This window comes from Ahaetulla prasina, chromosome 3 (assembly GCF_028640845.1).
Source record: "Ahaetulla prasina isolate Xishuangbanna chromosome 3, ASM2864084v1, whole genome shotgun sequence".
Classification (NCBI taxonomy): Eukaryota; Metazoa; Chordata; class Lepidosauria; order Squamata; family Colubridae; genus Ahaetulla; species Ahaetulla prasina.
In genome coordinates, this window is record NC_080541.1 from 231,793,391 (window position 1) to 231,818,013 (window position 24,623).

The 24,623-nt window shown below is 48.3% G+C and overlaps 1 protein-coding gene across 1 annotated transcript in view; it reads left to right on the forward strand.

The window, feature by feature from the left end:
- LOC131195107 (cohesin subunit SA-3-like) overlaps positions 1-24,623 on the forward strand; it is a 94,107-nt gene that overhangs the window by 61,791 nt on the left and 7,693 nt on the right. Inside the window, exons 23-28 of the mRNA XM_058176736.1 lie at positions 3,714-3,784; positions 3,958-4,045; positions 4,190-4,273; positions 4,346-4,438; positions 17,627-17,795; positions 17,914-18,047. Of these exons, the coding sequence (XP_058032719.1) occupies positions 3,714-3,784; positions 3,958-4,045; positions 4,190-4,273; positions 4,346-4,438; positions 17,627-17,795; positions 17,914-18,047 (639 nt within the window). The remainder of the gene's footprint in view (positions 1-3,713; positions 3,785-3,957; positions 4,046-4,189; positions 4,274-4,345; positions 4,439-17,626; positions 17,796-17,913; positions 18,048-24,623) is intronic.

Genomic DNA, 24,623 nt, shown 5'->3' on the forward strand with positions numbered 1-24,623 from the left:
GATGGAAGTAAAGGGTGCGGCCTTGTTGGCTCTGGAAGAATGCGGAGAGGAGCAGGACAAGACAGCCCCAGGTCTCTCAGGCCTGGGATGGCTTGCCAGCAGGGAAGAACAGGGGCAGGACAATCGAGAGAGGGGAAGAGAGGGCAGGCAGTGAAGAGGAGGAGTGATGGAGCCCAGGTGACAAGCCTGAACCACAAGCACAGAGAGTGGAGAAGAGGTGGGGGCAGCGCAGGTTGACCCAACAACTCGGGAGGAGAGCGTCTCACCCCTCTTCAGAAGGCACACCTGAGACTGAGACTTTGAGACGCTGTGGGGATGAGCCTTGTTGGGAAGAAGCACTGAATTCATGGAGTTTTGTGTGCTGTTGCCAACGTCTGGAGTTCACTGGACTTATTGCTGCCCTGTCCCTTTGCCTCGCTGGACTGCCTTGAAGCTGTCCTGCTAACGTTTTTTTGCTCAGCCAGAGGCTACTGGAGGTGTGTGAGTGCTTTGCTCCGGGACCTGCCATAAACATGGAACCGTTTGGGGGAAAGTTGGGGCAATAACGAGGAGTTCGAACTATCAGCTGGCTGTGTTGCCTCCATGTCTTGCCCCGGGTCGTCATGCCTTCCTTGTGCCTTGAACTCATTGGAGACTGTGTTGCTTTCATTGTGCCTTGAGCCCATTGACGCCAAGTTGCCATTGTCTGGAACCAGCTGGAGTTGTGTTGTCTCTGTTGCACCTTGAACTCTTGTTTGCCTTGGCTACATCTTCAACTCTGAGCACCATGAGGGCTGTTGTTCCACCAGTGCTGTTCCCATGCCTTAGGCACAAAAGAGGCTGTGGCTTGGTTTCTTCCATTGCCTTTAAAAAGACTTCTCACAGAGTTGGGAGTGGGGAATGATTACAGGGTTGGTTGTGTGAAATAAACACACTCCACTTGTGCTTTGTGTGAGGACTGGGATAGGACAGCAGTCTTCCTATGGGGATGGGCTGTCACAAAGAAGAAAGAGACAATCTGTTCTCCAAGCACCTGAACGCAGAACAAGAAATAATGGATGGAATCTTACCAAAGATCCAACCTAGAACTAAGAAATTTCCTGACAGTGAAAACAACCAATGGAACGGCTTGCCACCAGAAGTTGTGGGTGCTCCATCACTGGAGGTTTTTAAGAAGAGATTGGACAGCCATTTGCCCGGCATGGGCTTGGACTAGAAGACCTTGAGGATCCCTTCTGTTGAAACGACCCGAAGCCTGAAGATGATGAATCAGACTTTTTCCAGAATCGGTAACAAAGTTTATTGAAGAATCAACAGCATAAAGAATCCATAGAATCAACAGTAAACAATGTCCAGAATCAACAGCAGCTTATTGAGCATTACACAAAGTTTATATAGCTTTTCATAACTAGCTCAGCTTAGCTAACATATGTGTTACTTCATTATTGGCTAATGAATCTCCAAGGCACAATAATTGGTTAGTAATTACATCATTGGCTTTCGTGTAAATATGCATGTATGTGCATGTGCGCAAAAGAGGTAAAAGCAACAAATATTTCAGGGTTACAGTTTGTATCATCCTGTATCCTTGTATATGCTGGGAATGCTGCTTAAATGAGGTTTGCCATTCAAGATAAGAGCGTTGCCCTCATTCCAAAATATGTACATGATGATGAACAAAATGTTAACCCTTCACCCTTCCAACTTTATTATTCCTGTGACACCTGTACGAGAATCCATAACACCAAGAATGAAAACCCTGTTGAAAGTGTTTAGATAAATATTAAGGGAAAAGAAGCAATAATGATGTGGTTGTAGGCATGTGTTTTAAGCCAATTCAGTTCTGCACTAGATGGATCACACACACACACAAAGTTGGATATCACTGCTGAGCAAGGGACTGAACTCTGCATAGAGAAGCACAGAAGATGGGAGAAGAAAGAGACAGTCTTGCTCCCATATTCCAAGAAGGGCGGGGGGAGGAAGCAGACACAGCAAAAGAAGGCCAATCAGCTTGACATCAACACCCAGGAAAATCCTAGAAAATATAATGATGATGATGATGATGATGATAATAATAATAATAATAATAATAATAATAATAATAATAATAATAATAATAATAATAATAATAATAATATTTTAATTTTTATACCGCCCTTCTCCCGAAGGACACAGGGCGGTGAACAGCCAAGTAAAACAATACAATATATTACAATAAAAACTATCGAAACTTATTCGATAAGGCCTAAATTTAAATATAAAATACATAATATAAATATAAAATAAACCCCTTTTAAAACAAATTAAAAACCCCTATCAAGCCAGTCCTGCTCGGAAGAATAGGTACGTCTTCAGCTCGCGGCGAAAAGTCCGGAGGTCAGGAAGTTGTCGAAGTCTTGGGGGAAGCTCGTTCCAGAGGGTAGGTGCCCCCACAGAGAAGGCTCTCCCCCTGGGGGTCGCCAGCCGACACTGTTTGGCTGACGGCACCCTGAGGAGACCCTCTCTATGGGAGCGTACCGGTCGGTGGGAGGCATGTGGTAGCAGAAGGCGGTCCCAAAGATATCCCGGTCCTATGCCATGGAGCGCTTTAAAGGTGATAACCAACACCTTGAAGTGCACTCGGAAGACCACAGGTAGCCAGTGCAGCCTGCGCAGGATTGGTGTTATATGGGAGCCGACAAATCTTACTGTTTTCTTTAAATTAATTTAAATGAAATTAACTTGTTTGACAATGTGACTTGATTGGTGGACTAAGGGAACGAAGCCCCATGCTTAGACTTCATTTGATAAAGTAGACTAGAGACTTCCTGATAAACCGGAACAGTGACAGATGGATAGCCTCGTTTCCAGATGGATTTGCAGTTGACTGAATGACTGGGGACAACATTCAGACCTTAGTGGTCTACATGGGATACGTAGCAGGGCACCTCAGGGTTCCTTTCTTGGACCCAGTAGCTTTCATCAAAGACTAAGATAAGGGAACTGAAAAGAAGTTGTGGAGCACACAAAGCCATGGAGGTGTGTGTGTTTGCTAGCATTCCAGAAGACATGCTAGAGGTTTAACCCTGGCCCTTAGGCAGCAACATGTTCATTGGTGAGAAATGTAAAAATCAGATGTACAGATAGAAGATGGGGATCTTTGGCTCTACCCTAGTATTTGTGAGAAGAATCTGGGTGCCGCAGTAGATCTCGGACTAAGCCTGAGCCAGCAAGATGCCACAGCTGCCAAAAGAGCCAATGCAATTTTGGGCTGTGTAACTGAAAAGAGTACAAAGAGTAAAAGGCATGGAGTCTAAATCCTACCAAGAGCAATTGAACTCTGTACGTTTAGCCTAAAGAAGGGAAAGCCGAGCAGAGACAGAAAAGCAGCCTTCCAATCCATGAAGGGAAGTCTGGGTGGACAGTTTGGATTTATTCCTTGTAATGCCCATTGAGGGCAAGATGAGAACCAGCAGGTAGCAGCCTCCAATGGAAGATCCAGACTTGAAATAAGGAGGATTTACTTTCTTGGGAGACTATTCAGGAGTAGAACAGCCTGCCTTCTGAAGTGATGGGTGCTCAGTCACTAGAGGTTTTCAAGAAAAGATTGACCCATATTTTTGTCAGGGATAGTGTGAGGGTTCCTACTCTAAGCATGGGGTTGGACCTTCCACATCTATGATTCTCTGTCTCTGGATATTCCTCTCGGGTGGAGGAAAAGCGCCTTGCATAGTGTCTCTGTTTCTTTGTAGTCTTCATTTTCTGAGAAGGAGGTGATGTACAGCATGGCTACCACTTTGAGACGCATTGCCTTCTTCCACAGGTGAGTGGAAATTATTCAGTCTGGCCATTTCCATGCCGTTTTGTCCAAGATCCCTGCTCTTGAAGAAAGTCCCTGCTTTTAGACACCTTCCTCCTCCGGACCAATCCTAAATAGAGGCATGGCATCTCTGGGGAACATCCAGGAACTGGCCCTTGTGCCCTTTTCATCCGCAGTGCCCACGACCTGACTCCCTGGAGGTTCTTTGAGCCCTGCGTCCGTCTCCTGCGCCACCTGCTGAACACAGGCGAGGCCTGCGAGCAGGTACTGGGCCAACTGACCTGAGTCAGAAACAGTTGGGGACCTCTCTTCTTGGGACACATACTTGCTCAGCTGCGCTTCTGTGTTTTTCTTGCGCCCATGGGGGGGGTCCCATGCATGCCTGTTGCCTCCCTCTTCTCCTCGCAGGTGGTGATTCCTGCCATGACTTGTGCCTACTTCTCGCTGCTCTGGGAACTGTCCCAATGCTCAGTTGAGGCCCTCCCTGACCAGGTGAGTGGGTTTGGGGGATCTTTTGCCAAAACCTTTACTGCCAGGCTTTCATGATTGCCTTTTCATCCCCAGCAGCAACTGCTCAGCCTCAAGGACAAAGTGGCTGCCTTTTGCTCCCTCTGCCAGAGCTGCCTCGCGGACATGGAGCCCTGTGTCCAGGAGCAGGTGAGGGATGTCTGAGCTGTGTGTGTGTGGGGGGGGGGGAGATGAGAAGGGGCACCCACTTGGGCAAGATCAGGGGCTTGCTGGGCCGGTCTTTCCCATTTCCCATTTGTCTCTACAGTGCAACGAGTCAATGAATACAAGGTGGGAGAAGGGGGCTTTCCCAGTGGTGGGATTCAAATTTTTTTACTACTGGTTCTGTGGGCCTGGTTTGGTGGGTGTGGCTTGGTGGTGTAGCAGGGGAATGATACTGCAAAATCCATTCCCACCCCACGCCAGGGGAAGGATACTGCAAAATCTCCATTCCCACCCCACTCCTGGAGGAAGGATATTGCCAAATCTCCATTCCTGCCCCATTCTGGGGCCAGCCAGAGGAGGTATTTGCCAGTTCTCCGAACTACTGAAAATTTCCACTACCGGTTCTCCAGAACCTCTCAGAATCTGCTGAATTTCACCCGAGTGTACCTCATCATAGGTCTTAAACTGTAACTTTAAGAGGGGAGTGTGTCTGTGTATGTCTCTCTGTGTGTGTGGTCTTAAAGTGAGGACCTCTCGTTCAGGGACAGTTCCAAATTACAGCAGCGTAGGAAGGGGGGGGCAGAAAGAACCTATGACCGATCCTCAGGAGTTGCGGCCTTTGCACCATCACCATTTCTGACTTGCCCTGCCTGTTTCCACAAGCAAAGTCAATGGGGAAGCCGGAAGGAGATCTTGGGTTGCTCCTACAGCCCTGCTGGATTTTCTCCTGAGGGGCCCCAGCAGTGTGGCTGTTGGTGTCCTATAGCGACTGCCTGCCCACAGCGCCCTCCCGTGGTTTGTAATGCCTGTTCCATAGCGCCCTTTTGTGGCACTGGTCCTCCATAGCACCTATGTGCCTGGGCCACACTTCTTCCCACATTGGGGTCATGTGAGATCCTCTATTAATAACCTTTGTGTTCCTCACTGAAAGATGGCAAAGGGTCCTGCCGGGATTGTCGTTAAGCGATGCGATCACATGCTATCACACTTTACAACCACCTAGCTTAGTGATGGAAATCCCTAATTAGTGATGGAAGCCACCTAGCTTAGTGATGGAAGCCCCAATCATTATCGTAACCCAAGGACTACCTACTAGTCTTGTAAGAATGAATTGTGGGAGATATTGTTTGCAGAACACTAATGCAAAAGGACATTTATCAGCAGTAGTTAAACGAGATTAATTACTTTTTGAAATGAGCAGATCCTTTTTGAGTGTACTTCTACAAAAGTGGAATGCTTAAAAATATTTAGGATGCCTCCAAGTGTAACTCTGCCCTGTTCGTATAAAAATCAGTGATGATGGTGCTAAAATATCCTTTATCATTTATTGAAATAATTTGTGTGGCTGTCAGTCTCATAACAGTGACTGTGGACAGTGTGCAGGAGCTAAACCAGAACTACAGCATCCACCTATGACCCATATCGGCCAAGGTTAAAACAGATAAGCAACGCCCCCCCCCCCCAAAAAAAAACACCACCACCACATCAACAGCCAAACCTGCTTAACTGTCTGGCCCAAACTTTAGTATTTACTACTTGCTATTGATTAATTGGCTGAATATGTGCCATTAAGTTTTTGCTGACTTTAAGAATTCTGGCATGAGGTTTTTTTATTTTTATTTACAAATAGAATAGAATAGAATAGAATAGAATAGAATAGAATAGAATAGAATAGAATAGAATAGAATAGAATAGAATAGAATAGAATTTTTTATTGTCCAAGTGTGATTGGACACATAAGGAATTTGTCTTGGTGCATATGCTGTCAGTGTACATAAAGAAAAGATACTTTCATCAAAGTACAACACTTACAACACTTAATGATAGTCATAGGGTACAAATTTAACACTTAATGATAGTCATAGGCTACAAATAAGCAATCAGGAAACAATATCAGTATAAATCGTAAGGATACAAGCAACAAAGTTACAGTCATAAGTGGAAGGAGACGGGTGATGGAAACGATGAGAAGATTAATAGTAGTGCAGATTTAGTAAAGTTTGACAGTGTTGAGGGAATTATTTGTTTAGCAGAGTGATGGCATTCGGGAAAAAACTATTTGTGGAAAAATATAAATTGCATTTATATTATTATTATTATTATTATTATTTAAATTTGTATACCGCCCTTCTCCCGAAGGACTCAGGGCGGTTCACAGCCAAGTAAAAATACACAGTACACTATAAATACAATTAAAATACAATTAAAAAACTTATTAAATTGGCCACAATTAAAATTTGGAGATAAAACCCATTAAAAACCCATAACTTAAAAAAAAACTAACCCAGTCCAGCGCAGATAAATAAGTAAGTTTTAAGCTCATGAAAGGTTCGGAGGTCGGAAGTTGGCGAAGTCCTGGGGAGTTCGTTCCAGAGGCGGAGCCCCACAGAAGGCCCTTCCTGGGTGTCGCCAGGCGACACTGTCGCGCCGACGGCACCCTGAGGAGTCCCTCTCTGTGAGGCGCGCAGGTCGGTGAGAGGTATTCGGTAGCAGCAGGCGGTCCCGTAAGTAACCCGGCCCTATGCCATGGGCGCTTTAAAGGCGTTCACCAACACCTTGAAGCGCACCGGAAGGCCACAGGTAGCCAGTGCAGCCTGCGCAGGATAGGTGTCACTCGGGAGCCACGAGGGCTCCTCTATCACCAGCGCAGCTGCATTCTGGACCAACTGCAGCCTCCGGATGCCCTTCAAGGGAGCCCCATGTAGAGCATTGCAGTAGTCCAGGCGAGGCGTCACAAGGCGTGGTGACTGTGCACAAGGCATCCCGGTCTAGAAAGGCGCAACTGGCGCACCAGGCGAACCTGGTGGAAAGCTCTCCTGGAGCGGCCGTCAAATGGTCTTCAAAGACAGCCGTGCATCCAGGAGAACGCCCAAATTGCGCACCCTCTCCGCCGGGGCCAATGACTCGCTCCCGACAGTCAGCCGCGGACTCAGCTGACTGTACCGGGATGCCGGCATCCACAGCCACTCCGTCTTGGAGGATTGAGCTTGAGCCTGTTTCTCCCCATCCAGACCCGTCTGGCTTCCAAACACCGGGACAGCACTTGATAGCTTCATTGGGGTGGCCGGTGTGGAAAATACAGCTGGGTGTCATCAGCGTACAGCTGGTACCTCACACGAAGCCACTGATGATCTCACCCAGCGGCTTCATATAGATGTTGAACAGAAGGGGCGAGAGAATCGACCCTGCGGCACCCACAAGTGAGGCGCGGGGCCGACCTCTGCCCCGTCAACACCGTCTGCGACGGTCGGAGAGATAGGAGAACCACCGATAGCGGTGCCTCCACTCCCAATCCCTCCAACGGCGCAGCAGGATACCATGGTCGATGGTATCAAAAGCCGCTGAGAGGTCTAATAGGACCAGGGCAGAGGAATAACCCCTATCCTGGCCCTCCAGAGATCATCCTGCGCGACCAAAGCCGTCTCAGTGCTGTAACGGGTCGGAAGCCGGACTGGAGCAGGTCCAGATAGACAGTTTCCTCCAGGTGCAGGGAAACTGATATGCCACCATACTCTCTACAACCTTCGCGGCGGGTTGGAGACCGGACGATAATTACCTAAAACAGCCGGGTCCAGGGAAGGCTTCTTGAGGAGGGGCCTCTCCACCGCCTCTTTCAAGGCGGCCGGAAGGACTCCCTCCAACAAGGAAGCACTCGTAATCCCCTGGAGCCAGCCTCGTGTCACCTCCTGAGTGGCCAGCACCAGCCAGGAGGGGCACGGGTCCAGTAAACACGTGGTGGCATTCAATCTACCCAGCAACCTGTCCATGTCCTCTCAGAGGGTCAAACTCATGTCATGTCCTCTCACAGGGTCAAACTCATCCCAAACAACATCACCAAGACCGCCCTCAGATACCCCGTCTGAATCGCCACAATTTTGGTCCAGACCGTCCCTAAGCTGAACGATTTTATCGTATAGATAACCGTTAAACTCCTCAGCACGTCCCTGCAACGGGTCATCCCGCTGCCCCTGGTGAAGGAGGAGGCGGGTCACCAAACAGGGCAGCTGGGCGGTTATCTGCCGGCGCAATGAGGAGGAGGCGTAGCGCCTCGCTTCCCTCAGTGCCACTAGGTAGGTCTAGTATAGGATCTAACTAGTGTCCGATCAACCTCTGAGCGGCTGGACCTCCAGGAACTCTCTAGGCGTCTTCTCCGGCGTTTCATCCCCCTCAGCTCCTCGGAGAACCAAGGAGCCGGTTGGGATCTGCGCCGGGTCAGAGGCCGCAAAGGCACGACACGGTCTAAAGCCCCAGCCGCAGCCCGTTCCCAGGCTGCAGCTAGTTCCTCTGCCGTGCCGTGAGCCAGACCCTCAGGAAGTGGCCCAAGCTCCGTCCGAAACCTCTCTGGGTCCATCAGGCGCCTGGGGCGGTACCAACGTAATGGTTCCGTCTCCCTGCGGTGTTGGGTAGCGGTCAGAAAGTCCAGGCGAAGGAGAGTGATCTGACCATGACAAAGGTTCAATGACTATTTCCTTTAAGTCCAGATCTCTCAACCACTGACCAGAGACAAAAATCAGGTCCAGTGTGCCTCCCCCGATGTGAGTGGGGCCATCCACTACTTGAGTCAGGTCCAAGGCCGTCATGGAGGCCAAGAACTCCCGAGCTACCGTCGATGACGAGCCGGCAGATGGCAAGTTAAAGTCCCCCATGACTAAAAGTCTGGGGGTCTCCACTGCCACCCCGGCAAGCACCTCCAGGAGCTCGGGCAGGGCAGCTGTCACGCAGCAAGGAGCCAGGTGCAGCGACCAGCAAGCCCATCTGACATCTATGACCCCACCTCACAAGGAGGGATTCACACCCGGCAATCTGAGGTACAGTGGTCTCCCTCGGCTCTAGACTCTCTTTAATAGCAACCGCCACCCCTCCACCCCTACCCTGGGCCCTCGGCTGATGGAATGCACGGAAACCTGGTGGGCACATCTCGACCAGGGGCACACCCCCTTCAGTGCCCAACCAGGTCTCCGTGCGCCTATAATATCCGGCACCCCTGAACCAGATCATGTATAAGGGGGGCCTTTTTGGCCACGGACCGTCCGTGCCATAACATCAGACAAAGGCCCAGGCCCTGAGGGTCTTGACCATCCGGGGAAGGGGAGAAGCCAGGGGGATCGGGGCACGCGATCGCCTGCATACATCGAACGCATGACCCCTATGTTGATCGATCCCCCTTCCGCCATATCTGCCTCCCACTTACCGTGCAAATAGACTCACCCTCACACAAAGGAACACACTCCCCATAACCTCCGAACCCATTTGATAGTCGCCACGAGCATGCGCTGGAACTGGTTTCCCTCGACGGGCTACCCCATCACCCGCCCTAACCTCCCACCCCACCCACACTACCCCTCCAACCCAAACCCGTTCCTCCTTAAAATTCCCATTAAAATTCCCTTAAAACCCGATTAAAATAATTAATTAAAATCCCTGAGTCTCCTATTTTGGCATGCCATCTCTCGGGGTTCCAAAACCCGTCCTCAAGATGGGCCCTCGATAATGTGGGGGCCAGACCCGAGAGGGAATCTCGCAGGGCAAGAAGGTCAGCCGCTGTAAATGTCCGCATGCATCCTGGACCTGTCAAGATGGAAATTTGACGCAGTAATTCCGAGTGGAAGACAGGCGGGATATAGGTCTTGGGCGGTAGATGAACAAACCGCCATGATTCAGTCAGAGCTCCAACCCCTCATCTCCAATCCCGAGGGTGGTCTTAGCGGGGAGAAGGATATAGTCCTACAATAGACAAGCTAGGATTGTCCAGGACCATCCTCAATTCCCCAGCTGGGGACCAAAGGTCTTCAGAAGATCCTTGCAGCCAGCCCATGGGCATCCTCAAGATGGTAAAGGTGCCTACATGGCCCGTGATGATCGTCCTTCAGGTTGACAAAGAGGCGAAACACGCGCCTAATGGGCCAAGCTGCTCCACCGACGAGGCATCTCTCTCCGAAAGTCCGGGGGCAAAGGACTCAAAGCCCCATAGACGGTCCATAGGCGTCCTCAAGATGGTAACGAGGGCCCCTAGACCCGTGGACAACCTTCAAGATGTCAAAGAAGGCGACCATCGGGCCTCTTCGTGGCCGCTAAGCCAGGCCTCCAGCTGGAATAGGCCACTCACCCGCGGGTTTGCTGGGTCATGCCACAGTTCGCGGACCCAGTCAACCACCAACAGGCTAGGCCCTGGCCAAGCCGGTTCAACCAGGCCGCCGACACCGACACCGACACTACCCCTCCAACCCAAACCCGTCAGTTCCCGCCTCCTTAAAATTCCCATTAAAATTCCCTTAAAACCCTATTAAAATAATTAATTAAAATCCCTGAGTCTCCTATTTTGGCATGCCATCTCTCGGGGTTCCAAAACCCGTCCTCAAGATGGGCCCTCGATAATGTGGGGGCCAGACCCGCGAGAGGAATCTCGCAGGGCAAGAAGGTCAGCCGCTGTAAATGTCCGCATGATAAAAGTCCGGCAAACAGACCCATCCTGGGCCTGTCAAGATGGAAATTTGACGCACCAGTAATTCCGAGTGGAAGACAGACGGGATATAGGTCTTGGGCGGTAGATAAACAAACCGCCATGATTCAGTCAGAGCTCCAACCCCTCATCTCCAATCCCGAGGGGTGGTCTATGGGCGCGGGGAGAAGGATATAGTCCTACAATAGACAAGCTAGGATTGTCCAGGACCATCCTCAATTCCCCCAGCTGGGGACCAAAGGTCTTCAGAAGATCCCCTTGCAGCCAGCCCATGGGCATCCTCAAAGATGGTAAAAAGGTGCCTACATGGCCCGTGATCGTCCTTCAGGTTGACAAAGAGGCGAAACACGCGCCTAATGGGCCAAGCTGCTCCACCGACGAGGCATCTCTCTCCGAAAGTCCGGGGGGGGGGGCAAAGGACTCAAAAAGCCCCCATAGACGGTCCATAGACGTCCTCAAGATGGTAACGAGGGCGTCCCCTAGACCCGTGGACAACCTTCAAGATGTCAAAGAAGGCGACCATCGGGCCTCTTCGTGGCCGCTAAGCCAGGCCTCCAGCTGGAATAGGCCACTCACCCGCCGGGTTTGCTGGGTCATGCCACAGTTCGCCGGACCCAGTCAACCACCAACAGGCTAGGCCCTGGCCAAGCCGGTTCAACCAGGCCGCCGACACCGACACCGACACTACCGCTGCCGGGGGGAAAGAGCCTCCAGGCCAGGCCGCCGCCACCGAAGAACTCGGCCGCCGCCGCCACTGCTGGAAAAGGCCAGGCTGCTCACACCACCGGCACCGCAGACGGGGGGGGACAAAGGGGAGAAAGGCTCTAGGCCCCTCCCGAAGCAGGGCCAAGCCAGGCCGCCGACCACCGCCGCCGGAGAACCGCCGGCAAAAACCGGCTGCCGCCGCCGCCGCCACCGCTGGAAAAGCCGGGCCGCTGCCGCCCAGCCAGGCCGCTGCCGCCCGGCCTGGAGAAGGCCGGACCGCTGCCGCTGCTGGAAAAGGCCCGGCCGCTGGAAAAGGCCGGGCCGCCGCCGTCACCGCCGCCGTCACCGCCGCTGCCGCCATCGTCGGCCACACCGCCGGAGGGAGAGCGCTCCGGGACTCCTCCTAAGGGAACCCGGAGACGCCCCGCCTCAGTTCGCCCATCCTCCGACTCACCGCACTCTCATCTACCCGGGCGGGGGGTCCAAGCTGTCAAAAAGACCCCCCCCCACCCGGTCCGGCCCGAAATAGGCCCGTCGCCGCATCAGCTGTTCAGCGGTGCGACCGCCATCTTGGGCATGCGCCATATTACAACCATTAACATGGTTGGCCCATAAGCATAGTCTCTAATCCGCCTCCCTTTGCCTCCAAGTTGGGCATTTTTAAATACTTACTTCGTTTCCGAGCTCAGCAGCACCCATTTCTCCCTAGTCTGGAAGAATCTCCCTGTGGGAAAACTAAGCTATTTCTTCCTCTCAGTTTTATGCTTAACCTCATAGAGCACCATCACCTTCCAGTTGTTTGTTTGGTTGGGTATGCCGTGGGTCCCGTCAGCCAGGAAATATCAGCTGGCCGGTATTCAGAGACCTGCCTTCTCAGCAATAGCCCCTGTGAGACCTTATCCCTCCAGAGATTAGGATGTGTCCGGCCCTGTTGCCATTTTGTGATGCCATGAAGACCTGGTTATGTCCCCCGATCTGGGCCCTGAGTGTGTAGGGCCCTAGCCCCTTTTCTTGATTATATAGATACCTATAATTATATTTTTTTCATAAATGTATGTGTATGATGTTTGTAGTTGGTTTGAACTGATTTTATGATTATGATTATTTGTTGCACAGAGTTGCTTGCTTGAGAAAGGGTGGGAATAGAAATTGAATAAATAAAAATTAAGTATTTCTTTGGGGGTGGCCTTCATGCTTCTGGCAGATTCACCAAGAGGTGGGGCTTCGGTCACAATCCCCTCACCCTAATTCCCCCCCTCCCGATGGAGACATTATTTATTTATTTATTTATTATTTATTAATTAGATTTGTATACCGCCCTTCTCCCGAAGGACTCAGGGCGGTTAACAGCCAGTTAAAAGACACATATAATACAAATTTAAAAACAATATAAAAAACTAATTCAATTAATGGCCAAAAAACTAAAATAAAAATAAAAACCCCATTAAAAACTGCTAGCCCTGCACGATGGAACAAGAAAGTCTTCAGCTCGCAGCGAAAGGTCTGGAGGTCGGGGAGTTGACGAAGCCCTGGAGGCAGCTCATTCCAGAGGGCAGGAGCCCCCACAGAGAAGGCCCTCCCCCTGGGGGCCGCCAGTCGACATTGTTTGACCAACGGCACCCTGAGGAGGCCCTCCCTATGGGAGCGCACATTAAGCAGCCCAGTCAAATAAAGGTGCCAACAATCTGGATTCGTAGAATCCTAGAAGCGGAAGAGACCATGGCAGTCTTCTAGTCCAGCCCCTTGCCCAAGGAAGGAGTCCTTATACCATCATAGTAAAATGGCTGCCCAATATCTTCTCGAAAACCTCCAGCGATGGAGCAGCTGCAGGATGCAAGCTGTTCCATTGATTTGGTACTAACGTCAGGAAAAGTTCATCGAGTTCAAACTCGGAAGGTGAAATCGGTTTCTTCATATGTAAAGAACTGAACCATGATATGTGGGAGACTTTCCTTGGTTAAATTCTCTGCTTCACTTTAAAAAGTACATTATTTCAGTTAAATAAGAAGCTGACTTTGCAAAGCATCATTTTCTCAGATCAATTTTGTTTCCAAGGTTGTGTTGTGACCCAGGTCCAAGTAGCTAGTAATAAACAGTCTGTGGAAAAACAAACTTTATTCAAACAGCTGGGAATTACTTCATTCCCAGCTTCGTTCAACTCAAAGTAAAACAAATGCCTTCCAACACAAATTCCTCAGTTATCTCACAAACCTTAGTCCAATTAGACAAACTGCCAAAGGCCTTCCTGGCAAATGTCCAGAGGCCACAAAAACAGACCTACACGAAGCAGAGGACGAAGCAGAAGACGCAGCTACAATGTTTTTTTCCTGCAAAGCTGAAACACCGGTGCTGGTCACCCTATGGGAGGGGCCAGTCATCTCTTGGCCCTATTCCTGAGTTGTCCTCTCTGCTTGAGCTGCTCTTGCCTTCTGGCAGCTCTTCTCATGCGTGCATTAGGAACAGGCTCCTCCTGTTCCTCTGCCTCACTACTATCAGTCTCTGGAGGCTCCGCAATCTCACTTCCTGATGGCCCTGACCTCGCCTCAGCCTCATCGCTGTCCGGCTCCGTTGCCAGCTCCGTAGGCTGCTGACGGACCACAATAGATTGCCTCTTGGAAAATCAAAAGGGCACCTCTTAATTTAAAGAGCCTGAAAGGATAAGGATGACGCTCAACACTATTTCCATGTTTGGCAGTCCAAGCAATGCTATGGTCACCCTCTTGCAGTGCCTGGGGCCTGTGGGGGCTTGGATAGGGAACCCTGGCAAGACCGAATGGCTTTGGGTATGCGGGGGTCCAGGATCCGGGGTTTTGTCATCTTTGACTCTGGATGGGGGGTTGGCCCTCCCCAGAAAAGATCTGGTCCCCAACTTGGGGGTTCTCCTGGACTCTTGCTCAACAAACAGGTGGCAGTCACAGCTAGCAGAGCCTTTGCATAACTTCGTGTTGTGCCCCAGTTGCGGCCTTTCCTGGAACAGAATTCTGTGCGCTCAGTCATTCAGTCCTTGGTCATCTCATGATCGGATTGTTGTAATAGTACTACATGGGTCTTCCCTTGAAGAGCATTCAGAAGCTACAGCTGGTGCAGAGTGCAGCAGTGCAGGCAGCTTTGGGGGGTCCCTAGAATGGCTCCAGTAACACCACTGATCCGCGAGCTGCATTGGTTGCCAGTCTGCTTCCAGGTGCAACTCAAGGTGTTGGTGATCCCCATTAAAGCCCTTCATGGCATGGATCCAGGTTACTTTCGAGACTGTCTCACCCCACTGGGATTGGCTCATCCCACTGTGGAGTTTCTCGGTCATTCAGGTCATGGTTGTCCCAAAGGTGCTTTTTTCAAGAGGCAACTGGACTTTATGATTTTTCTTTGAAGATGTTTTGCTTCTCATCCAAGAAGCTTCTTCAGCTCTGACTGGATGTTAGAGAGTCACTGAGGCCCCTTAGAGGTTTATCTGTGTTGTCAGGGTCACCTGTGCAAATGAGTGTGGAGCCGCCTTGGAACTGCTGAAAGGTGTTATGTCCCCCTCCCCACTTCACAGAGCAAACCAAAAGATGCGTGTCTCCCAGTCTTTTTATTTGCTACAGACCTGATTTTCTTCAGTTGAGGAAATACTTGGCAGTGACCGTGCAAAGGCCTGCCAAGTTCTGAGTTCGTTATCTCGTGTCCAAGATCTGTTGCCAAAACCCACTGACAAAGTCCTTTAACCCTCCAACAACCGAGCTGCAGTGCACCCTTGGTAGCTTTTTTGTCCGTCACAAGGGCCACATGGCAGCTCCACCTACTTTTATACCCTGGGGGGTGTGGCTCAGTGACTCAGCAGCTTCTGAGCCTGCCATAACTTTTCCTCTGCTGCGCACACTTATCTTTTCGTCGCTTCCTCGGATCAATCCAGGATTGATCAGCAGCAGCTGGGACTTGAGGCGTTGCCAGGGAGGAGGAGGGTGCAGGAGAGGGAGGCCTTGTCAGCTCCTCCTCCTGGCCTGCAGCTGGAACTTGGGGTGGTGCCAGCGAGGAGGCTCCTGGCGAGGGAGTATTAGTATTAATATTGATTGAATTTTTATACAGCCCTTGCTGGCTCCTCTCCCCCATTCTCCGAGTCACTCTCCTCCATGAGGACTGGCTCAGGGGACGGAGTCACAACACAAGGATTGTTGTAGATGGGAGATAGATAATATGGTATCCCTCCCTCTATTAAGAGATGGCTGTTCAATTTTGACATAGATGGCCTTTTTAACCCCTTTTTCAAACCAGCGGTCCTTTCTATCTAAAATGTGGACTTTGCTGTCTTCAAAAGAGTGGCCTTTGTCTTATAAGTGCAGATGGACTACTGAGTCCGGTCCTGATGTGTTTGTTCCCACTCATGCCGGCAGGGGAGGCCTGCTGTGGGTCCTTTCAGCCTGATTATTCCTGCTGGTGGGGTTCCGGAGGAGGAGGGCCATCTCTGCTGTGGTTCCTGCCCTCTGGAACATTTTTGCGCCCCCTCCCCCCCATGTGAGGTTGGCCCCAACCTTCCTATTCTAAAGATCTGGATCTGCCAGTTGGCCTGGAGCTCCAATGGGAGAACAGCACACTCGGGAGGGGGGGGGTTGATTGAGTAACAAAAGATCCCACCTCCCCCCATTTCACTCCCCGCCCTTGTCCTTGATTTTAATCTTTGGTTTTAATTTATTCAGGTTTAAATGTAGATGTATTTTTATGTCTGTAAGCAGCCCAGAATTACCTTATGATAAGATGGGCAGTCAATAAAATTTATAAATAAATAAATCCGCTGGAGCAGAGGTTTTAAGGTGGGGTGAAATCTACTTACCTTCCTTACCGGTTTGGAAGTGCATGCGCCGCATACGCAGAACGTAAAAAACATTACTTCCTGGTTAAAACCAGGAAGTAATGACACCTGGGTGAGCGGGCAGAGCTTTGCTCCGCCATCGCTACTGGATCGCCGAATAATCGACCATGATCGCTAAGGGATTGTGCAATCTGGTCCGATCCGAGAGCATTTCACCATAGTTTCAGCTGGAAAGATTAACTATAGTTTCAACTGGAAAGCAGTGACCCTCCTAGACCAAGCCAACTCCAAAAATGCCACAGAATTCTTGGCACTGTGACAGATTGGCTATTATGAGACACATAGGCAGTATTTACATACCATCACCAAAACTGCCTCACCAGCGATCAACACCCAGATGAGCAGAGATTAACACCAAGGTTAACATTAGACCAAAATCAAAAAGCAAACAATACTCCAAGCAAGCGAATAGTAAACATCCCAACCCAGAAACCACCAAGGCCACTCCCACCCACACTGACAGAGCACGCCACCAGGTTATAAATTGAAAGTAAACCCCACTCTACTAGCACTGATGATGTTACATAGTTCAGTAATGAAACATCTGCAAGGAGACCACCAAGCTCGGAGAGTACCAAGGACCCCGTACACCCTTTTCATTATGTCTGTCAGCCTCCACTCCAATCCTCACATTTTTTGTACAATTTATATTCAGTAGTTAGAATGTAATGGGTTCTTTCTGTAATGTAAAATAGTTTAAGGATGTAAGGTGTATCACTGCCCTATACAGGGTAAGGGAAGAGGGCCCTTTAAGAGTGTCGTCTGACATAACAGAAGGGGAGGGATGATTAACGGTTGAATGTTAGAGTGCAGGCTTTTTCAACAGAGACTGCATTCCTGAGATGATTAACAGCTAGAGACCTGTGGAAGATTACCACGGGGGCCGAGAAGGAGCTGGCATTGGACCAGACCAACCTGACCTCCTGAGGAGAGGAGGGACAAATGGGGGGATATGGAATGTTAGCCATATTTTGTCTCAGATCCAACTTTATACTGCTGTAGTCCAGATGTATCTAGTAAAAGTACTTTTCTTTATTAGCAAATGAAGTCAAGGTGTATTCTTTCCTAGATATAATCGGAGGCAGCCTGACAATGTCTCTCTTGGGGGTGGGGGTGGAAATCGTCATTTTCAGTGTGTGATTGTCTTTTATTCCCTTCTTCGCAGGCCTTTGTGCTGTTGAGTGATTTGCTCCTGATCTTCGGTCCACAGCTGACTGACGGAGGGCACCCTGTCCTGCAGGAATTGGTGTATCACCCGGAGTCTGCTCTACAGTCGCAGCTGGCTGGCTTTCTAATGGACCATGTCTTCAACCACAGCCAAGCCCAGGATGATGGTGTGCATTATCTTTGAAGCTGGAATTTGAGAGGTTTGGAGTAGGAGTAGAGTTTTTGAGTGAGTGTGTGAGTGCACTAATACCCCCTCCCTTCTTTTCAATTGGCTGCTGAACTCAGATAGTGAAAATGGAGAGCTTCAGGTTGAACAGCTGCACCAGCGACGTAATTTGCTGTCTGGATTCTGCAAACTGGTTATCTATGGAGTGCTGGAACTGAGCGCTGCTTCAGATGTCTTCAAATATTACTCCAAGGTATGTGAGGATGGCTGGGAAGGTGCAGGAAATTTGCCCTGGACGTATTTGACACCGTCATTCCAGTTTAGCTGTTCCCCTGCCTTGCCTCAAGAGTCACTACGGCCATTTCTAGAGCTTCTAGTCCTGCGTCTCCAACATCCAAAGAGGAGCAGAAAGGAGGAAGGGCTTGTTTTCCATGGCTGCACAGAATTCGAGTTGCCTGGATAGGATGGGTGGAATTCCAGGAGCTGACTAAAATTTTGGAGATATCGTGGAGCTTAAGGGAAGCACCAGAAGATTGAAGAAGAGTTAATGTTGTTCCTAACTTTAAAGGAAAAACATGGACTTGGCAGGTGGAGATCGGACCATTTGATATCTGTACCTCAGAACAGCTCCCGAGGACATGGACAGGTTGCTGGGTAGGTTGAACGCCACCACGTGTTTACTGGACCCGTGCCCCTCCTGGTTGGTACTGGCCACTCAGGAGGTGACACGAGGCTGGCTCCAGGGGATTACGAATGCTTCTTTGTTGGAGGGAGTCTTTCCGGCCGCCTTGAAAGAGGCGGTGGTGAGGCCCCTCCTCAAGAAGCCTTCCCTGGACCCAGCTGTATTAGGTAATTATCGTCCGGTCTCCAACCTTCGCTTCGCGGCGAAGGTTGTAGAGAGTGTGGTGGCATGTCAATTTCCCCGGCACCTGGATGAAACTCTATCTAGACCCGTTCCAGTCCGGTTTCCGGCCCGGATACAGCACTGAGACGGCTTTGGTCGCGTTGGTTGATGATCTCTCGAGGGCCAGGGATAGGGGTTGTTCCTCTGCCTTGGTCCTTTTAGACCTCTCAGCGGCTTTTGATACCATCGACCATGGTATCCTGCTGCACCGGTTGGAGGGATTGGGAGTGGGAGGCACTGTTTATCGGTGGTTTTTTTTTTTTTTTGGTTTACATTTATACCCCGCCCTTCTCCGAAGACTCAGGGCGGCTTACAATGTATAGGGCAATAGTCTCATTCTATTTGTATATATTTACAAAGTCAACTTATTGCCCCCCCAACAATCTGGGTCCTCATTTTACCTACCTTATAAAGGATGGAAGGCTGAGTCAACCTTGGGCCGGGCTCGAACCTGCAGTAATTGCAGGCTTTGTGTTCTTAATAACAGGCCTTACCAGGCAGAGCTAAACCGGTTCTCCTCCTATCTCTCCGATCGGTCGCAGACGGTGTTGACGGGGGCAGAGGTCGGCCCCGAGGCGCCTCACTTGTGGGGTGCCGCAGGGGTCGATTCTCTCGCCCCTTCTGTTCAACATCTATATGAAGCTGTTGGGTGAGATCATCAGTGGCTTCGGTGTGAGGTACCAGCTGTACGCTGATGATACTCGGCTGTACTTTTCCACACCGGGCCACCCCAACGAAGCTATCGAAGTGCTGTCCCAGTGTCTGGAGGCCGTACGGGTCTGGATGGGGAGAAACAGGCTCAAGCTCAATCCCTCCAAGTCAGAGTGGCTGTGAATGCCGGCATCCCGGTACAGTCAGCTACGTCCGCGGCTGACTGTTGGAGGCGAGTCATTGGCCCCGATGGAGAGGGTGCGCAACTTGGGCGTCCTCCTGGATGAACGGCTGTCTTTTGAAGATCATTTGACGGCTGTCTCCAGGAGAGCTTTTTACCAGGTTCGCCTGGTTCGCCAGTTGCGCCCCTTTCTAGACCGGGATGCCCTATGCACAGTCACTCACGCTCTCGTGACGTCTCATCTGGATTACTGCAATGCTCTCTACATGGGGCTCCCCTTGAGGAGCACCCGGAGACTCCAGGTAGTTCAGAATGCGGCTGCGCGGGTGATAGAGGGAGCCCCTCGGGGCTCCCACGTAACAACTCTCCTGCGCAGACTGCACTGGCTGCCTGTGGCCTTCCGGGTGCACTTCAAGGTTTTGGTAATGATCTTCAAAGCGCTCCATGGCATAGGGCCGGGCTATTTATGGGACCGTCTGCTGCTACCGAATACCTCTCACCGACCCGTGCGCTCTCACAGAGAGGGACTCCTCAGGGTGCCATCGGCCAGGCAGTGCCGTCTGGCGACACCCAGGGGAAGGGCCTTCTCTGTGGGGGCTCCCACCCTCTGGAACGAGCTTCCCCCAGGACTTCGTCAACTTCCGGACCTCCGAACCTTTCGCCGCGAGCTTAAAACTCATCTATTCATCTGCGCAGGACTGGACTAGATTTTAGATTTTAAATTTAAACTGGTTTTAATGGGTTTTATTATGTATATTATATTATATTATATGTATATTATATTATATTATATTATGTTATTTTTAATTATTCGGCTATTTAGAATAAGTTTTTTAATTTGATGTTTTATTTTGTATTTATATGTATTTTTTATCTGCCTGTAAACCGCCCTGAGTCCCTAGGGAGATAGGGCGGTATAAAAATACAAAAAATAAAATAAATAAATAAATAAATAAATAGAAGTCCCTAGGAAAAAATAAGTGGTGGGTCCGTAGGCACTTAGAAAGGAAGAGGGTGATTACCGGAAGCCGCCATACAATGTGCAATATCATGAATCCCAATAATTTTCTTAACTGTAGGCTACTTTCTGTTGACCCAGAAAACATGATGTAAATATAAATGTCAAACCTTTAACTAAGAAAACCTACTTTTAAAGAATTTTAACTTTAAAGTCCATATCAGATGTATCTTTTGACAAAGTGATCAGATTACAGGTAGTTCTTCATTTGCAACCATTTGTTTAGCAACTGTTCAAAGCAGCACTGAAAAAATTGACTTATAGCCGGTTTTCACAGTTACGACTGTCACAGCATCACCAGAATGATGTGATCAAAATGCCTGGCAACTGGCATGGGGACACTGGTTGCCGTTTGCTACCTTCCCAGCTGGCTTCCGGCATGCAAAGTTGGGTTGGGGGAGAAGCTGGGCTTGCAGAGTGATGGTACGATTCTCACTGAACAATTGCAGAGATGTAAGGGAACAGAGCCAGAAGGGACCTTGGAGGCCTTCCAGCCCCGCCCTATCCTACTCACGCAGGAAACCCTGCACCATTTCAGACAATATGCATAATAACTATGGCAAGAAAGGTCACAAAATTGGGCATGACTCCCTTAACGACTGCCTTGCTTAGCAACAGTGATTCTGATCTCAATTGGGGTCAAAAGCTGACAACCACCTGTGGTAGACCCAGGAAGGCTGTTAGTGTCCTGCATGAAACTAGGCCCAGATGTTGCCTAGAGAAAACACAGAGGGCAATCAAACTGCCCATTCAACTACACAGGAGGATCATTACTTTCCCAAAGCGCTGCTCCGACATTCCATGTATGGGTTAATCTCTCATCTGAGTGTATTTTTTTTCCCATGACCTCGCTTCCTACTTCCTGTCGTCTTCAGTCTTTTCACTAAGTCTATTAATCAAGACTTCAGTTTCAGTTCTCTGGCAAATAGATGCCAGATTAACCTATAATTTCTTGTTTTTAAATTTTTTTCCTTTGGTTTTTGTTGTGTATGATCCTATTGGTGGGAATGTTGGCGGGAAAACATTCAAATCTTATTTATTTTTTTATTTTGTCACACAGTATATATAAGCATAAGCATGAAATAACTATACAATATATAAGCATATATGTAAGTATGTAATAACTATATTAATTGGATATAATGAAAGGAAACAATAGGACAGGAAAGGTAGGCACGCTTGTGCTCTTATGCACACCCCTTACAGACCTCTTAGGAATGGGGTGAGGTCAATGGTAGACAGTTTTTGGTTAAAGCTTTGGGGATTTTGGTAAGAGACCACAGTCAGGTAGTGATTCCAAGTATAAACAACTCTGTTACTGAAGTCATATTTTCTTCAATCAAGATTGGAGCGGTTAACATTAAGCTTAAATCTATTGTGTGCTTGTGTATTGTTGCAATTGAAGCTGAAGTAGTCTTCAACAGGAAGGACATTGTAATAGATGATTCTATGAGTTAAACTCAGGTCATGTCGAAGGCGGCAGAGTTCTAAATTTTATAAACCCAGGATTTCAAGTCTGGTGGCATAAGGTATTTTGTTATATTCAGAGGAGTGGAGAACTCTTCTTGTAAAATATTTCTGGACACATTCAATTGTATTGATGTCTGAAATGCGTATGGGTTCCAGACAGGTGAGCTGTATTCAAGAATTGGTCTAGCAAATGTTTTATATGCTCTGGTTAGTAGTGTAGTGTTTCTGGAGAAAAAGCTACGCACGATTAGGTTTACAACTCGTTAAAGCCTTTTTTGCGATGTAGTTGCAGTGGGCTTTGCTACTTAGATCATTTGATATGAAAACTCCAAGGTCTTTAACGGTGGGAGTCATCTATAAGGTAATGTCTTTATTAATGAATAATGTAATTATTCATTAATAAAGCCATTTATTATTAATAAAGACATTTAATAATTTATTAATAAATTATTAAAATGATTTATTATTAATAAAGACATTTAATAATTATTAAGCCAATAAACGCTTGCTGAAGTCTCACTCTAAATTAAACAGCTGTTTAATTGTCTGGAGCCTCCTCAATCATCTGATCTAACATTGACCTCCTTTGCTGCTGGTGGTGGTGGGTTAGACATCTCTGGGAAATCCAGATCGTCTTCCCCCACCCTGATTGTTTATTTTTGGGAAAGCAGCAGTCCGGTGTGTGTCCCACTTGGGCGTCTCAGAGATTTGCATTGCCGCTGATGTGTGTGTGGGGTGACTGGGAGTTAAAATAACCCTTACCACCATCGCAGCTCCAGCATGTATTGAGCAGCTATGGAGTCACTGACCGGGACCCTGGTGCAAACTCCGTTGACCAGGAAGTGCTTCACGACGCGTGGGAGCTTTGTTTTGCCTGTGTGCCTATTTAGAGACTGGCTAACAGCAGCGGCTCTTCAAAGCGGCAGTTTGATCACGGCCGACATTTTTTTGGAAGCACAAGGAGTTTCGCGCCGACGAACAGCTGTTTTTTATTGTGCAGGCACAGGGGGCTTCTTCCTGCCTGCGCTTGCCATTTTACAGTCTATTTTGGGTGTTGTCAGAGCGGAGAGAGCCAGGAAGCTCATTTCTTCAATTGCAAGCCTGGTTTAGCTGCTGGAATTTGCGAAGAAACGTTTAGAGTCCTTTGGCTCTGTGCTGAATTGCCTGGTCATTCTTCTGCCTGGGATCTTTCTGCAGGTAGAAGATCTTGCAGTCTGCATCCGGTGCTGAGAGCAGCTTCTGGAAGGACAGGTTTGCCGGGGAGCAACGTGTTCCTTCTTTGCTGTAATACTAAAGCCCAGCCATTTTTGACCTGGTGTTTTCTCTGTGGTAATTGGGAATTTTCCCTTACCTTATTTCTTCTGCATACAGTTATATTCCTGAAGGAATTAATTTCTGGACTTATTGGAAACAATCTGTTTATCATGTCTGAACCTACTGTTAACCCTCCTAGGCTCCATAGAGTCACAAGGACTGGTTCTAAACGTACATCTAAATCTACCAGAAGTAAGTCAGCCAAAGCTAGACCTTCTTTTTTTTTTTTTTTTTTTATTCAAAAAGTTTTACAAAAATTTTTTTCCCCCTTTCCCCCCAACCCCTTTCCCTTCACAAACCCCCTCCCCCTCCCCCCCTGGCTTCCCGGAACAAACACAAGGTATAGTTAAAAATAAAACAAACATATGCTAAAAAAAAATTTTTTTCCCCAAAACTATTATACCAATTCTCCCTCTCTAGCTCTGACTTCCTCCTTACTTAACCAAATCCTTCAAAAAATTAACAATAAACAATAATAAAATATATAAATCAGTAGAACAAATTAATCCTAAAATATTTAAAACCAGCTAAAACATAAAAATCCAATCCAGTTCAGAGAATATCTCCCTTATAGCTTCTATAACCATATAACCATATAATTCTTTCGGGGACACAAATATTTTTGTCTATTAATATTTTAAAAACCTTGTTTCAAAAATAATACTATTGTCTCTTGCCATTTTTTGGTGCATTAATCTCTGTCTTTCCTTCGTTGCTCCTTTTAAAAAGTCAATCACAATATTTCCTAGTAATTCCTTATGTCCAGAAATCCAAAAATTACTGCCGTATATTCCATCAGTCCAAAAAGAGAACTCTTGGGAAACATTAAGCTTGTGAGTCTTTTCCATTTGAGGGACAATCTCCTGTAGCACAAATTCAGGCAGCTCATCCAAACTATTTAAAGAAAACTTCTTTAGATCACCTTGTTTCTTCACGATCAAATCTTCATATTTATCCTCTTTTATTTGTATATCCTCCATTCCATTTTCCGAATAATTGCACTGGTTAATTTGCTCCAAACTCTCGTCCAAAACGTCCCCATTTTTTATCAATTTGTATTTTTGAATAATTAAATACATTCTTTCTGTGTAGTCCTGTATAACGTCCCGAACCCATTCTTCTGAAAGAACCTCCATAACAAAATTCCTGCTGAGAACCCACTTGTAAAGTACTTAAACAGCGTAATATAATCCAACAGTCCACAGTCAAACACAATAAGATAAAATCTCCATTCAGTTTCGATTCAACAGCAAAGCTCCCTTTGATGTATCGCTCTGCTTTCAGTTTCTCT